Here is a 17,036-nt window from a genome sequence, read left to right on the forward strand (position 1 = left end):
TGAGACCTAACCCCAAGGGTGGCCAGAGTGCAAGGGGCAGGGGTCCCACTGTGACCTGAGCCCAAGCCCAGCTGCAGCCTCCTGGAGGGGCCAGGAAACATTCCTTGCATTCCTCTGGGGCCACTGCAAACTGGCCGTGACCAAACAGGGTCCCTCGGGTTAGATGCTGCAAGTGCCAAAGACTCTGAATCATGACAGAAACTAGAAATCAGACAGACATCCAAGACAGATCCCCAAAAAGAACTATGAAAAGAGCCCCAGCCATCCTCAACCACCTCAGGGCCTGGATCCTCTCTACCTTACCTTTGAGAATCTGGTAAAAGCTATTGATCCTCAGCCCTGAAAAAGGACTGTGTACACTCTTTTAGAGTTGGTTTCTGGGGGTTCATAGCACCTCTGAAACCATGTGAGACAACGCAGACGTCCATGGACTCAGGTTAAGAACGCAACGCACCTGGAAACAGGTTGCCAGTTTCAACACCCTTGAGTAGAGATTTTTTCATTTTACAAAATGAAAAAGGATTGTTACAGTTCATATAGACATGTGCTCATCCTAAAATAGGCACCAATACTAACGTATAAAAAGAAGTGAGTCATGCATATTCCTACCACCCAGAGAACCCACAGTGAACGCTGTAGTGTGTGTGGCTGGAAGTCCTGCTGGAGATGAATGGTGCTCCAGTCCCTGCTCCAGGGCGAATGGTGACAGGGTCACTGTGGCTCAAGAACATTGTTGCCCCCTTCCCAGCAGCAAAAAGTTTTTTGTGTCTCAAAGGTCTGTATCCCATTGAGGTCACCAAACCAACAGCCCAGGAAAGTGGGTCAAGGTTGGTCATTTGTTTCTACAAAAACAGTCGAAAAAGAAGAGCGGTCAGGTGGATGGGAGAGTCTTAGGGAGGCCACCTGAGTGAGAGAGCATGTGCTGCAGGGGGGTTCGTGCCTGCAGGTATCTGGATACTGTGAAGACTGATCTCACCCTCTGGTAGATATCTGGGGCTGGGGAGAGGAAGAGCTGGGTTCCGAGTTCCCCATAAAGCAAACCCCAGGGCAGTGTGGTCCAGTCCCTTAGCTGACACAGGAAAAAGAAGGAAGGAGATGGGGAGGGCAAGAGATCATGCTGGAGCCAGAACCAGATAAATCAGAGAGGGCCCTGCGTTGTGGCCGAGTCCCTGCTTCTCCTATCCTGGGCGGCGGCTCTGCTGGGCCCCAGTGAGGCATCCAGTGCTGGGGCCACGCTGGCAGGAAGCGCAGTGAGATGGCTCCAATGTCTCTGCGGGCATTCCTGACTGCACCTTCTTATTCAGGATTCAGATTCTGTCCCCCTCAAGACCTCGTTTCTGATCAGTCTCAAAAACCTCCCCCTCCAACCCCTTCCCCCAAGGCAGAGTGCTACCAATATCACAGGGCTGTGCATCTGATTACCACTTATCTCACTTCAAGTTGGTTTTTATTTTTATTAATGTCGTCAGCTTGGAGCCCTGTTGCCAAGACAACGAGAAACGAGGCCCAAGCTGATCAGTGCAAACTCTGCCCAGGCAGGCTCCCACTGGGTCCCTGGCTCACCTCTATTCAGTTGTTCCTCCAGGGTCAACGTCCCGCAGCTTCCTCTCCTATTTGTCTCTCTTCGTAGTCTTGGCAATCGGCACATACTCTGCTGAATTCACTGACTCATTTTACTAACACGTTCTAGTTTTACTAACGAGTCCTGATAACTTGCTCTCTTCTAAAATGGGAGATTCATCCTTTCCATCAGGCGGCAGCCATCAGGGTGAGCCGACACGGGCGCCTACAAGTACATCCAGGAGCTGTGGAGGAAGCAGTCGGACGTGCTGCTGGCAGTACCGCCAGCTCTCGGCGGTGCACCGCGCCCCGCGCCCGCGCCCGACCCGGCCCGACAAGGCGCGCAGGCTGGCTGCAAGGCCAAGCAAGGCTGTCATATACCGGATCCGTGTGCGCCGCGGCGGCCGCAAACGCCCAGTTCCTAAGGGCGCCATCTATGGCAAGTCCGTCCACCATGGTGTCAACCAGCTCCAGTTTGCTCGAAGCCTGCAGTCGGTTGCGGAGGGGCGCGCTGGCCGCCACTGCGGGGCCCTGAGGATCCTGAATTCCTACTGGGTTGGTGGAGTGTACATACAAATTTTTTGAGGTTATCCTCATTGATCCACTCCATAAAGCTATCAGAAGAAACCCTGACACTCAGTGATCACCAAACCAGTCCCCAAGCACAGGGAGATGTGGAGGCTGATGTCTGCAGGCAGAAAGAAGCCGCGCCCTGGGCAAGGGCCACAAGCTCCACCACACTACTGGAGGCTCTCGCCGTGCAGCTTGGAGAAGGCGCAATACTCTCCAGCTCCACCGCTACCACTAACATAAGTCATGTTGGTAAAGTTCTTACCTAAAAAACAATTTAGGACGTTCTTGTCTGCTTAAAAGTGTTTTTTAATTTGTCTGTTAAAACTAGTGCCTACAGATTGCTTCATTGAATGCACTGTCAAATTATGAAAGTTAAAGTGCAATAATGTTTGAACTTATTGAAGTTACTTATACTTACACATATAAGTGTATATGAAGTGATGGTATATCTTGTTTTTAATAAGGGAAATGCCTTTGTTTTTGCTTTATTAGGGAGTTGATATGTCTGTGTTTAAAATGCTGTTTGGCACAATAGGTGTAAAATTCTGTAAAAGAGTAGTACAGAAACAACCCTGTAGATTTGTTGATGCATGTGGTGAGACCTGCACCTTTACGGGGGTGATGCAATGCTCTGCAGTTTTATGGAGTTTGGCAGGGACAATGTTTTCAGTTGGATTTTCCTTGGAAATGTGAAGGGTGTCCTGATCCTTTCTCATGATCATATGCAGAAAAATAATGAAGTTTTTGACTAGGGCCCACATTTAGGCTTAATCTAATACTACATTTGTGTAACTGCTGCTTCTGAAAGGCAAAAAGTAAAGTAATGCCACCATTTTTAAGAGAAGTGAATAGACCTGTTGCAAGAGGGTTCTGACAAATGAATCAAATCCTGGTTTACCTAAATTAAATTGCCTTGGCCTCCATGGTAACACTGAAGTTCATATAAAGCTCCTGGTTCAGGCTTTGGGATCTGCAGAATACTGAACTTCGTGCAAAATGGTTGTATTTACACTGGTGTCAATTAAAACTGATGGAATTCAAACATTAGATAAGTGAGTGGGGAGTTATTAGCCCTAGGTTTGTAAGGCAGTGATGTTAGAGTTGGGAGCTTGGTGTTCATCAGATCCCTTTCAAGTGTAGGATGATAGGAAAAACTTGGATCAAAAAGTTAAATATTTTATCTGTAGTATTAGTTTGTGACCATCATGAACTCTCTAAGCCACATTAAGGGATGGGGAAATAGGGGTGGTTATACTTAAAAGTATCATTGCTAAGTATAATCTGTTCTCTAGGGTCAAGCCACTCCGTTCTTAAAAGGCTACTGAGAAAACTCATGCTGTTGGTGTCAATGCAAGTTCAGTTAGCCTCCAACTTTGTGTTGTCTACAATTCCCATCCCTACTCCAACCAGCCTCACTGTTCCAGACTTGACAGGCCACCAGCTGTGGTTGCCCTTACCACCTCATTCCGCTTGCTCCATCATGTCTTCCCGTAGACGAGGCTTCTGTTTCCCAGGGTGGATTTGAGTGCAGGAAATACAGAAGAGGAATTACCCCAATTCTTGGCTTGCTATCTTTATAAATAGTTTGATTTTGAAATTTAATTGCTGGTTTTTCTGAACCAATTTTTCTTTTTCTTCAAGGGTCTTTAAAATGGCCCACTTAAATGATTTCCAGAAAATAGGCTTGCAAAACCTTTTAAAACCCAAATTCCTTCCAACTCAAAAAAATCTTAAACCATATTATTTTGTGTGTAGAGATTGTTCAACTATATAATAACAGAATAAATGTCTATTTAACCAAAAAAAAAAAAAAGGGAGATTCACCTTCTTAATCAATACCGCTGACTACACACACACATACACACACACATACTCACATAAAGGTACCACATGTCTTTTTAACTAATATATTATGGACAACCGTTCAAGTCAATACTGACATGTCTATGTGAATATGGTGTAATGGATGCAGGAGTATCTCCTGCTGGACATTTTGGCTCTTGACCCCGTTTTCCTACTACAAGCAGGGCTGCAACTAACATCTTTGAGCATATATCTCTATCCTCCAGTTTATCCCTAGGAGAAACTCTCTAAGATCAGAAACAAAGAAAGAGGGAAAGAAAGAAGGAAGAAAGAGGGAGAGAGAGAGAAACCATGTCTCTACCCTGGAAGAAAACTAGAAATGATCCACAGACATAAATGTGTCCCATTTTTAGTTCATGGACGGGCCCACCTGGTACCTACCTCCTCCAAAATAAGTATGACATGAACTTAAGACACTGATTTGTCTAGCTTAACTTTGTCACTTATCTACAGAACTTTTTTTCTACCCAAAGATATTTAACTCTATGTGGCAGTTACACACAAAACAGTCAAAGAAAAACTAAAATGAAAATTCTCAGAAATCAAACAAGCGGCTTCCCTGGTGGCTCAGTGGTAAAGAATCTGCCTGGCAATATAGGAGACACGGGTTTGATCCCTGATCCTGGAAGATCCCACATGCTGTGGAGCAAATAAGCCAGTGTACGACAGCTACTAAGCCTGTGCTCTAGAGCCCAGGAGGTGCAACTACAGAGCCCACGCACTCTAGGGCCTGTGCTCCACAATGAGAGAAGCCACCTCAATGAGAAGCCCTCACGCTGCAACAAGGAATAGCTCCTACTCGGTGCAACTAGAGAAAAGTACGCACAATAACAAAGACACAACACAGCCAAAAATAAATAAATAAATAAAGATAAAAAAATCAAACAAAATAAATCTCCAAGAAAACGATCATGATTAATTTAAGAAATAAAAATTCTACTTAGAAACTAAGAATCCATAGATTAAAAATGCACGCCCTAATTTTAAATTTCTCATTCTTTTCGACTTCAACTCACCAAAATAAAAACCCCGGAGGAAACTTATTGTGATTTTATTTATTTATTTTTTCTTTTTTTTTTTTTTTTTAATTTTATTTTTTTATTAAATTTTAAAATCTTTAATTCTTACATGTGTTCCCAAACATGAAACCCCCTCCCACCTCCCTCCCCATAACATCTCTGTGGGTGATCCCCATGCACCAGCCCCAAGCATGCTGTATCCTGCGTCAGACATAGACTGGCGATTCAATTCTTACATGATAGTATACATGATAGAATGCCATTCTCCCAAATCATCCCGCCCTCTCCCTCTCTCTCTGAGTCCAAAAGTCCGTTATACACAGCTTTGTCTTTTTTCCTGTCTTGCATACAGGGTCGTCATTGCCATCTTTCTAAATTCCATATATATGTGTTAGTATACTGTATTGGTGTTTTTCTTTCTGGCTTACTTCACTCTGTATAATCGGCTCCAGTTTCATCCATCTCATCAGAACTGATTCAAATGAATTCTTTTTAACGGCTGAGTAATACTCCATTGTGTACATGTACCAAAGCTTTCTTATCCAATCATCTGCTGATGGACATCTAGGTTGTTTCCATGTCCTGGCTATTATAAACAGTGCTGCGATGAACATTGGGGTACATGTGTCTCTTTCAATTCTGGTTTCCTCGGTGTGTATACCCAGCAGTGGGATTGCTGGGTCATAAGGTAGTTCTATTTGCAATTTTTTAAGGAATCTCCACACTGTTCTCCATAGTGGCTGTACTAGTTTGCATTCCCACCAACAGTGTAGGAGGGTTCCCTTTTCTCCACACCCTCTCCAGCATTTATTGCTTGCAGATTTTTGGATCGCAGCCATTCTGACTGGTGTGAAGTGGTACCTCATTGTGGTTTTGATTTGCATTTCTCTGATAATGAGTGATGTTGAGCATCTTTTCATGTGTTTGTTAGCCATCCGTATGTCTTCTTTGGAGAAATGTCTATTTAGTTCTTTGGCCCATTTTTTGATTGGGTCGTTTATTTTTCTGGAATTGAGCTGCATAAGTTGCTTGTATATTTTTGAGATTAGTTGTTTGTCAGTTGCTTCATTTGCTATTATTTTCTCCCATTCAGAAGGCTGTCTTTTCACCTTGCGTATATTTTCCTTTGTTGTGCAGAAGCTTTTAATTTTAATTAGATCCCATTTGTTTATTTAACAAATCTCTTTAACAAGTGGTGCTGGGAAAACTGGTCAACCACTTGTAAAAGAATGAAACTAGATCACTTTCTAACACCGCACACAAAAATAAACTCAAAATGGATTAAAGATCTAAATGTAAGACCAGAAACTATAAAACTCCTAGAGGAGAATATAGGCAAAACACTCTCAGACATAAATCACAGCAGGATCCTCTATGATCCACCTCCCAGAATTCTGGAAATAAAAGCAAAAATAAACAAATGGGATCTAATTAAAATTAAAAGCTTCTGTGATTTTAAACTATAAAATACATTAGAGCCATGGCATTCTAAGGGTTGCATCCCCAAACTTTTGCCTCCAAAACATATTAAGACCTTCATGAATCCCCAAATTGATGCACATCATTCAGACACTTGTTTTGCTCCATAAAATGTACACCAGACAGAGAAAAGAGAATGACAAAGTCCCCCAGCTTGAGGGCAGAACATAAGACTAGGACCAGGAGCCTGCTTGCCGTTATGATTATGCGTATTTCAGTTCAGTTCAGTCGCTCAGTCATATCTGACTCTTTGCGACCCCAAGAATCGCAGCACGTTAGGCCCCCCTGTCCATCACCAACTCCCGGAGTTCACTCAGACTCATGTCCATCGAGTCCGTGATGCCATCCAGCCATCCCATCCTCGGTCGTCCCCTTCTCCTCCTGTCCCCAATCTCTCCCAGCATCAAAGTCTTTTCCAATGAGTCAACTCTTTGCATGAGGTGGGCAAAGTACTGAAGTTTCAGCTTTAGCATCATTCCTTCCAAAGAGATCCCAGGCTGATCTCCTTCAGAATGGACTGGTTGGATCTCCTTGCAGTCCAAGGGACTCTCAAGAGTCTTCTCCAACACCACAGTTCAAAAGCATCAATTCTTCAGTGCTCAGCTTTCTTCACAGTCCAACTCTCACATCCATACATGACCAATGGAAAAACCATAGCCTTGACTAGACGGACCTTTGTTGGCAAACTAATGTCTCTGCTTTTCAATATGCTATCTAGGTTGGTCATAAATTTTCTTCCAAGGAGTAAGTGTCTTTTAATTTCATGGCTGCAGTCACCTACTGCAGTGATTTTGGAGCCCCCCAAAATAAAGTCTGACACTGTTTCCACTGTTTCCCCATCTATTTCCCATGAAGTGACGGGACCAGATGCCATGATCTTCATTTTCTGAATGTTGAGCTTTAAGCCAACTTTTTCACTCTCCTCTTTCACTTTCATCAAGAGGCTTTTTAGTTCCTCTTCGCTTTCTGCCATAAGGGTGGTGTCATCTGCATATCTGAGGTTATTGATATTTCTTCCGCCAATCTTGATTCCAGCTTGTGTTTCTTCCAGTCCAGTGTTTCTCATGATGTACTCTGCATAGAAGTTAAATAAGCAGGGTGACAATATACAGCCTTGACATACTCCTTTTCCTTTTTGGAACCAATCTGTTGTTCCATGTCCAGATCTAACTGTTGCTTCCTGACCTGCATATAGGCTTCTCAAGAGGCAGGTCAGGTGGTCTGGTATTCCCATCTCTTTCAGAATTTTCCACAGTTTATTGTGATCCACATAGTCAAAGGCTTTGGCATAGTCAATAAAGCAGAAATAGATGTTTTTCTGGAGCTCTCTTGCTTTTTCCATGATCCAGCGGATGTTGGCAATTTGATCTCTGGTTCCTCTGCCTTTTCTAAAACCAGTTTGAACATCTGGAAGTTCACGGTTCATGTATTGCTGAAGCCTGGCTTGGAAAATTTTGAGCATTACTTTACTAGCATGTGAGATGAGTGCAACTGTGTGGTAGTTTGAGCATTCTTTGCATTGCCTTTCTTTGGGATTGGAATGAAAACTGACCTTTTCCAGCCCTGTGGCCACTGTTGAGTTTTCTAAATGTGCTGGCATATTGAGTGCAGCACTTTCACAGCATCATCTTTCAGGATTTGAAATAGCTCCACTGGAATTCCATCACCTCCACTAGCTTTGTTCATAGTGATGCTTTCTAAGGCCCACTTGACTTCACATTCCAGGATGTCTGGCTCTACGTGGGTGATCGTACCATCGTGATTATCTTGGTCGTGAAGATCTTTTTTGTACAGTTCTGTGTATTCTTGCCACCTCTTCTTAATATCTTCTGCTTCTGTTAGGTCCATACCATTTCTGTCCTTTATCGAGCCCATCTTTGCATGAAATGTTCCCAGTGCGTATTTGGGCCTCAGCAAAATCCCACCACCACATGCCAAGGCCCTGCAGAAGGGCCCACGAAGAGCAGGAGCTGCCACCCTTGAAGAGTGGGCTGAGGCTAAAACCAGGGTGGGCGGACCAAGGTGAGTGTCACAACACCTGGCACATTGCAGAGGTTCCTCGCTCTCTTGCTCAAGAGGCAATTTTCTTTTAATTTACACACTGTTCTACCAAGCTTGGCTCTGCCCTTTGCTAGAAGACAACAGATCCAAAGCAGCATGAGGGAGGGGACATGCGGGCTGGAGGACACAGGAAAATGATGGCTATGCAGGGAAGGAAGGTGCCAGGGAAGCTACTGGACATGTGCATGCACACGCCCCACTTATACACACACCACACATAAACATACCACACATACATACATGCCACTTACACACACCCCACACGTACACAGCATTTATACACATAGCACACACACACACACCACTTATACACACCCCAGACATAAAAACACACTATACATACACACAGCACACATACACCCTCCACACCACTTATATACACCGCACACATACACACCCCACACATACACACACCACTTATACAAACCCCACACATACACACCCACATCACTTATACATACTGTGTTCATTTGCTTCAGTCATGGCTGGCTCTTTGTGACCCCATGGACTGTAGCCTGCCAGGCTCCTCTGTCCATGGGATTCTCCAGGCAAGAATACTGAAGTGGGTTGCCATTTTCCTTCTCCAGGGGATCTTCCTGACCCAGGAATTGAACCTGCGTCTCCTGTGTCTCCTGCATTGCAGGCAGATTCTTTACCCACTGAGCCACCCAGGAAGCCCACTTATACATACACACACCACTTAAACACACCACACACATCACATACACACACCACTTGCATGCATATCAAACACACATCACTTACACATTCACAAACAGCATACACATCATCATATACATACCACTGACACACACACTGCTTACACACATCATATAAACACACCACTGACACACACACACCACTTGCACATACATTGCACATGCATGAAAGCTGGCTAGGCTGGGGTTCCTGGGCTGCCCACCTGAGAACCTGGGGCAGGTTGCCAGCCCCTTGGCTTCGGAGTCCCCCTCCCTGCTGCTGCCCTGTCTCCTTCATGGCCTCTCCTCCTCCATCTGCCCACATTTCACCTTCGCCCTGTCCTTCCCCTCTGCAGGCATACGGAGCACAAACCGGAGCTGGCAGGGCTCAGCATGGTGCTCTCGCCACCCCTACTCAGATTGCAGCCGGATGCAGCTGAGGTCCCTGCAAAGGACTGTGGGCCATGGCTTGTGGACAGTCTGCTTCTTAAAAGAGGGGCTAGAAGTTTACGTGAAATTGGCTAGTTTAAAAACATTGGTAAATAAATTTTCCAAAGTGAAAACATTGCTTGGGCCAAAAAATATAAGCCCACAGGCTGTGGGACTGGAGTAGCCTCCATGGGCTCCAGGGAGAGCAGGGAATGCTGGACACAAGGTCTGCAAACAGGGGCTCCAACGGGCTTCCTCTTGGGCTCAGGCCCTGGAATCACCTCCAGTAGGACCTGCACCCATGTGCCCGTTGGTACCCCCAACGGCCCTGATGCACCTCACCAACTCCCCAGCTCTTCCCCTGTTCCCCACCAGCCCGTCCAGCTGCCTGCTTCTCCTTGCTCAGAGCACTCTCCCCCAGCCTCTTCATCCAGACTCGGGGGACATCGGCCCCACATGGCTGACCTCCCAGACCGTGTTCTGGGTACTTCCTTCAGCCTTCGGCACACTCACCCCAGGTGGAGAAGGGACTGTGTGAGTGACAGCGTGGACGCATGAATGGGGGCAGCCTACGAGACCTCCGAGTCACACTCCCCTCTCTCTCCACCCTGGTTGCACTGCACCCCAGATCAGCTCTAAGTCCGCAGCATCATCTGACGTTCTCAGCTCTGTTCCTTCCTTTCGGGCCCGACACCTTCATCAAAGCCATCCTCAGCCTTCAACTGGAGCGGGGATGTAGCCCCCGAGTTCTCTGAGCATTACCCTCCCACCAGCCTCTGAATGGGCAGCACCCAACTTCTGTGTACATTAGCATCCCCAGAGGGAACCACAGTTCTGACTCCCTGGGGAGGGGCACAGATCTGCTCTTCTTTGTTTTTGGAACATACACTTTAACAAACTCTCAGGGCTACTCTAATCAAGGGGCTCAGGAGACCACTCTTTGGCAAACGTTGTACCAGACTGCAGCCTTTCCCAGACACGAATCTGATGGCATGCTGTCCTCCTGCTTCAGGGGCTCTAGTATCTTCAAGGTATAACATGGTGATGTAGGTGGCCCTGGCATAGTCCACCTTCACAGCTACACACAGGTGACTAACCTGGCCCTGCTGTCTCTTGCTCTGCACACCTGCCTCCATCTGCCAGGAACGCCCTTCCCAGCTTCCTCATGGACAACTCTAACTCATCCCTCAAGGCTGGAGCTCAGATGTCATCTCCCCTGGGAGGGAGTCTTCTCTGACCTCCTACATGGGCTGGCTTCTTGTCCTCCATCCTCCCATGTCACCCTGCCATAATTCATCTCAACCATTTTATTTAACAAGCATGCATATAGTGATCACTATGTGCCAGGAACTGTTCTAGGTATATTATAAAATATCCTTCACCAACCCGATGAAACAGAAACTCTCATTGTCCCCCTCCCCAGTTTACAGATGAGGCATGTAGAGGGTAGCAAACATGCCTGAGCTCACACAGTTGGTAAGTGGCAGGGCAGGGACTCGATCAGGCAGTCTGGCTCCAGAGTCCACGTTGTTCCCCAGCTCCTGGGGGGGCTACTTCTTTCCTGTCTGAGCACGCTGTACCTTGAGTGCCAAGTATCTGCTCAGGGTTCTCCTTCACTAGACAGACAGCTCCTTTGGCCCTTGAGAGATGAAACCCCAAGGGCCCAGCACACAGTGGAATGTTTGCTGAAGGACAGCGCTATGCCAACTCAAGGTCCTGGGTCAACAAGGAACGATAAAATTCCCCAAACCTCAGAGTCTGAGAAGGCTTTAAATGGGATCAGGCCCAGTGACCTGCCTGCTGTTCTATTCTTCACAGAGCGATGCTCCAGGGTGTGCATCCTGCCAGTCCACCTCCACCTGACGTGACAGTCAGGAAACCTCACCTGCCGCTGAACTGAAATATGTCTCCGTGGTCACCAGGCCACACAGAGCTGGGCTGACTCCTCTTACAGATACTGGATAGAGATAAGAGCTCTTCAGATACTGAAGACAACTTCACTTTGGCAGGTTAACCGCCCCCTTCTACCTGGGAAGCTGAGTTTCCAGTCCACCATGGACATTTCCCTTAGAAACCTGCTCTGGTCCACCAGGGCCCTGCCCAAGATACCAATGACCCGTGTAGACTGACCCCCTATCATGGCCACTGAACTGTGATTTAAAAGAAAGAAATGCATGATATATTATTTCAAAGGGGCTTCCCTGGTGGCTCAGATGGTAAAGAATCTGCTGCAATGCAGGAGACCCCAGTTTGATCCCTGGGTTGGGAAGATCCCCTGGAGAAGGGAATGGCTACCCACTCCAGTATTCTTGCCTGGAGAATTCCATGGAGAGGGAAGCCTGGCGGGCTATAGTCCATGAGGTCACAAAGAATTGGACACAACTGAGTGACTAACACACACACACACACACACACACACACACACACACACACTGCTTCAAAAGCTCTCTCCACAATGGCTGAAGCAGCGTTTGGGATACCAAGAGCCCTGACTTCTAAGGAAGCATCGTGACAGGACTCTGTACTGTTTACACTGACTGAGCTTCCCGAGCCAAAGGTTCTCCCACAAAATCTCCCTTCTCACACCAATGTCTCAAAGCAGCAACAGTGAACTTCATTTTATGCAATAAGAAACAGAGGCTCCAGGAGGCCACGCCTGCTGAAGGCACACCATAGCTAAGTGGCCGAGCAGCATTCAACCCCAAGGCTGTGGTTTCAGGGTCTGGGAGCTGGGCTCTGGCCACGCTGCCACTTTGGGACTGCTCGGAAGGCGGTAAAATGAGCACAAAATGAGCGTGAACGAAAGGGTTGAAGCAGGAAAATAGACGATTACAAGCGAGCAGAAAAAGCAGCAAAATAAGGAACCGTCCACAAGTCTTCATAACCCTTTTCCTGTCACACTGAAGGAGTCCCGCAGTCTGAGAAGTTATTTTTCCACTTATTTTAACTAGAATAACTAATGATATTTATGCCTGACTTGTTCCCTTCTTCGATTATCAGGAATTTCAGAATCACTGCATTTCCAAACTCAAAAACATCAAGGACTTGAAAATACAAAATGAATGATTCTTATTAATGCTTATTAGCATAAAGTGAGTCATTATTACCATTTAAAATAAACATACTTTGAGAAACTACAAACTGTACTTTAATCTTTTCGTATCCTCTCCCAACCACCTCTGCCCCAATAATGTAGAAAAATCTCCAGCATACATAAGCACTTAATAAATATACGTTAGTACACATACACACTTTCTGTACCGAGAGGATGAAACACTTATTTAAGCAACTTGATTTTTTCACTGTAACCTGGGTCATGACTTTCTCATATTCAAAGCATCAGAAAAATGAAACTGCCAAAGTGTCTAAATAAAATACACAATCATAGAAAACAAAATTATACTATTTACTTAAAACATAAGAAAGCCAAGTTCCATTTGACTGTCTCAAATATATTACCTGAAACAATTATATGTGCTAATCTGATATTCAAAAATTAGTCAAAAGAAATAGAAAAGAAAAAAAGTCCATATATTTTAGGGTAAGAATGAAAATATAAGTGTTACTTAAGCAGACACCTTTGTATTATGAATTAGTCCAGTTTCTTACAACATAATAATTAGCAACCAATAAAGTGGTTAAATAAATAAAGCAATTTAACTCAATTTTCACAAAAATTGTTAAATTCCAAAGTTACGGTTTACCTAGAAGCAGAAGAGCAGTAAGAAGGTGCATATCTTAATATCTCTCCAAACTCCCAACGCGTTGAAGAGTAAAGACCTCAGACCCAGGCTAGCCAATTTATCCTGAAAATCTTTCCCTAAAATAAGTACGGCTGAAAATTGCCTCTCCTAAAACAGAAGGTACTTTCAGAGGAGTTATATAAGCGAAACACACAGGCCAATTCAGTGACGTGGAAACCCTCATGCAAGAGAGACGCAGCAAACACAAGTAACCCACACTCACGTCTCAGAACCTGTCAGTGTCTCAAACTAAGAACCACGGTTGATTGAAACATCCTACAAGCAAAGGATGGAAAATTTTTAATGAAAAGCCACAAACAAACGACTAATTCCAAACACTCTCTGGAAAAGATTTTTTTTTTAATATAGTTCATTAACCATCTAGAGTATCTTTAAACTTCTTATGCCCACCTTCTCTTAATCTATTTTCCTATTCTGGAAGGATAAAGTGAGCACTTTTACTTCTCTTTACTATTAGAAGTGCCTGTCATATGCACTAGATGTGTGTGTGGAATATGTCACAAATCAGAGGTGAGGCAGGGAAATTTGCTCAAAGCCTCCTCCCTTCAAACCACTCATTCTGAACGCCAAGTCTTTCCCATGTCCCTCAGCACACTCAGAACATCCCCCCTCTCTGGCCACCTGCCCTTCCTCCCATCATGCAGAGTGTGACAGCAATGCCACCTCCTCCCAGAGATATCCTAAGCTGTGATGAGGGCCAAGCACTTGCTTCCCACCCGCTGGGGTGAGCAGGAAAGTGGAGGGCAGGTAGGCAGCAGCAAAAATACAATTACCAGCATCACACAGATATTTTCTTGGCTTACAAGTACACAGCACCAGAAGGATAGAGAAATAGGGTTCACCTGCTTTCCAGAGCAGGTGTAGATTCATTCATTCACTGAAACACTCCTGAGGCACCTCCTATGTGGTTGGCAGGGCTGGTTCCTGTGATAAAGAGGGAAGCAGAAATGGGCCCTGTTCTCAAAGAGCAGCCAGTCTTGTAGAAGGAAAAGACACACAACCGAAAAATTATGATATTGCAAGGCTTCCCTGGTAGCTCAGATGGTAAAGAATCCACGTGCAATGCACGAGACTTGGGTTCGATCCCTGGGTTGGGAAGATTCCCTGGAGAAGGGAAAGGCACCCCACTCCAGTGTTCTTGCCTGGAGAATCCCGTGGAAGAGGAGACTGGCCGGCTACAGGGGGGTCTCAAAGACTCGGACACAACTGAGCGACTTTCACTTCACTTCATGGCTAGTGCAAGGAGTGGGGCAGGTTCAGAGCACCCCAGATGTACAACCAAGAAGCCCATACCCAGGTGGGGAGTGATGGAAGCTTCCTGAAGGAGAAAGGGGTGAATGAACCATGTGGAGGAGAGGATGGGATGGGAGGCAGATAGAAGGGAGGTGAGGAGAACAGTCCAGGCAGACAGACCAGCTCCAGGCACAGAGAGCAGCCTGGATGTGCAGAGAATGCCAAGCCACTCAGCAGCAAGGCTGTAGTGTAGGGTTCGAGGTGAGACAGGGGTCCCAGAATGGCTAAGGTGCCTCTCAGAGACCCACTGCTGAAGGGTTACAACCAAGGAAGTGCCTGGTTGGATCTGTGTTTGAGGACCACCACCCTTAGGGAGTAGTAGGGGACATAGATTTGGGGCTCAGCCTGAGCACAGGTCCCCAGGCATGGGCCGAGGGCAGGTGGTGAGGCCTGTGGACTGGCCTCCTCAGCCATGCTGCTGCCTTGCCACTCCAGACTTCCCAATGCACAGTCCCTGCTGCCCAGTTTGGTACTGGGACCTAACCCCTCCACCCTCTCTGATAATGGGACACTCAGCCCCCAAGCCAAGCACCTCTGCTGTGTGGCCCAGCATGAGGAGACAAGCTGACCACTCACTGTCTACACCTTGGGAACCTGAACTAAGGATCCAGGAATAACCAGGCAGTTGAGGAATCTAGGGAGAAGCCAAAAGTATGTCATGAGGCCAAGTGATTGCTCTTGTTCCTCACAAGCAAAGATGTACACCCACCCACCTCTAGCAGCAACACTAAAAAGACTGAGTTATTTGAAACCTCACTGTTTATTTAAAGAACACAGGTAATGACCTAAAGTGTGGGATGGGGGGTAGGTGGGAGGAAGGCTCAAGAGAGAGGGGATGTATGTATACTTATAGCTGATTCATGATGCTGTACAGCAGAAACTAACTGTAAAGCAATTACCCACCAATTAAAAAATATCCTATGATAAACAATAATGGAAAAGAGTATTTTTTTAAAAAGATGTATACACATACACACACATTCTTTTTCTGGTGGCTCAGACAGTAAAGAGTCTGCCCGCAATGTGGGAGACCTGGGTTGGATCTCTGGGTTGGGAAGATCCCCTGGAGAAGGGCATGGCAACCCACTCCAGTATTCTTGCCTGGAGAATCCCCATGGATAGAGGAGCCTGACAGGCTACAGTTCATGGGGTCGCAAAGAGCTGGACACGACTGAGCAACTAAGCACGGCACACACACACATATATATATATATATACGTATAACTGAATCACTTTGCTGTATAACAGGAATTAACAGCATTGTAAATCAACTATATTTCAATTAAAAAAAAGGTGAAAGAAAAAAAAGAACGAAGGCTTTGGGACCTATGTGTTTCCTTCCCGTGGGGGCTTCTGCTCCAGAGAGAAGCCCCCTTACCCTCCCAGCACGCATACCCACACTCACAGAACTGCAGGCTGAGGCTCACGAAGGCCAGCAGTGCAGCCAGGGCCAGCAGCAGCACGAAGCGATTGCGGAAAAGCATTATTGTTTATTTTATCTTCTCTTCATGGTTTCATCTCAGATCAGGAACACGTCCTGCGAAGAGAGGAGAGGCAAGAAACATGTTTCTGAGGCAGAAAACCAAGTTTGTCAACTGAAAAGAATCTGATCAGCCCTGTTCTCCAGCAGGGCAGTGTGAATCCTGGTCAGAGAACAATTGAGCGCTGTTGCTGATGTCTTTGCCCCCAAATCAGCCTGGCTGAGAAGGTACCCTTCAAATTAATGAGAGGAAACAGTTCAGGAAGGCTTCGTTTATCTGATCTCAACAGGCAAGGAGATTTTATGGCATGGCCTTTGCAAAGAAAAACGGACAGGATGTTTATTGAGCCCTTATAGTATATGCCAGATCCAAGCAGTCTTTACAAGGACCAGGAAATGAACACCCCATTCTGATCCCCAACTTCTTCAACCATTTCTGATGAACACTTCGCTATGATGACCCTGCGTCTTTGATCTCAATAATTAACCTGAACATCAGTCACTGCCTCATGCTCCACTTTAACACCTTTAGGGATGGCTGGGCTATGTCTAAGGTATGTTCCTACATCAAGCAGCCCCATAAGCTAATTAGAGACCTCCCCCGCAACCTGGACCACTGGGCCCATTTCAGCTGCATCCATGGGTCATCTCGCAGCCCCACCCACCATTCTAATTTCCTCTGACCATGTTGCTGCTAAGTGGCTTCAGTTGTGTCCGACTGTGTCCGACTCTTCAGTTGTGTGCGACCGCATAGACGGCAGCTCACCAGGCTCCCCCGTCCCTTCAGGCAAGAACACTGGAGTGGGTTGCCATTTCC

At 46.0% G+C, this 17,036-nt stretch overlaps 1 protein-coding gene and 1 pseudogene across 1 annotated transcript in view; one reads left to right on the top strand and one right to left on the bottom strand.

The window, feature by feature from the left end:
• PXYLP1 (2-phosphoxylose phosphatase 1) overlaps positions 1–16,223 on the bottom strand; it is a 41,911-nt gene extending 25,688 nt beyond the window's left edge. The window contains exon 1 of the mRNA XM_068986867.1: positions 16,145–16,223. Coding sequence (XP_068842968.1) covers positions 16,145–16,223 — 79 coding nt within the window. The remainder of the gene's footprint in view (positions 1–16,144) is intronic.
• Positions 700–2,368, top strand: LOC138091433 (large ribosomal subunit protein eL15-like; annotated as a pseudogene).
• Positions 16,224–17,036: the final 813 nt, after the last annotated feature.

Source organism: Capricornis sumatraensis, chromosome 1 (genome assembly GCF_032405125.1).
Source record: "Capricornis sumatraensis isolate serow.1 chromosome 1, serow.2, whole genome shotgun sequence".
NCBI classification, from domain to species: Eukaryota; Metazoa; Chordata; class Mammalia; order Artiodactyla; family Bovidae; genus Capricornis; species Capricornis sumatraensis.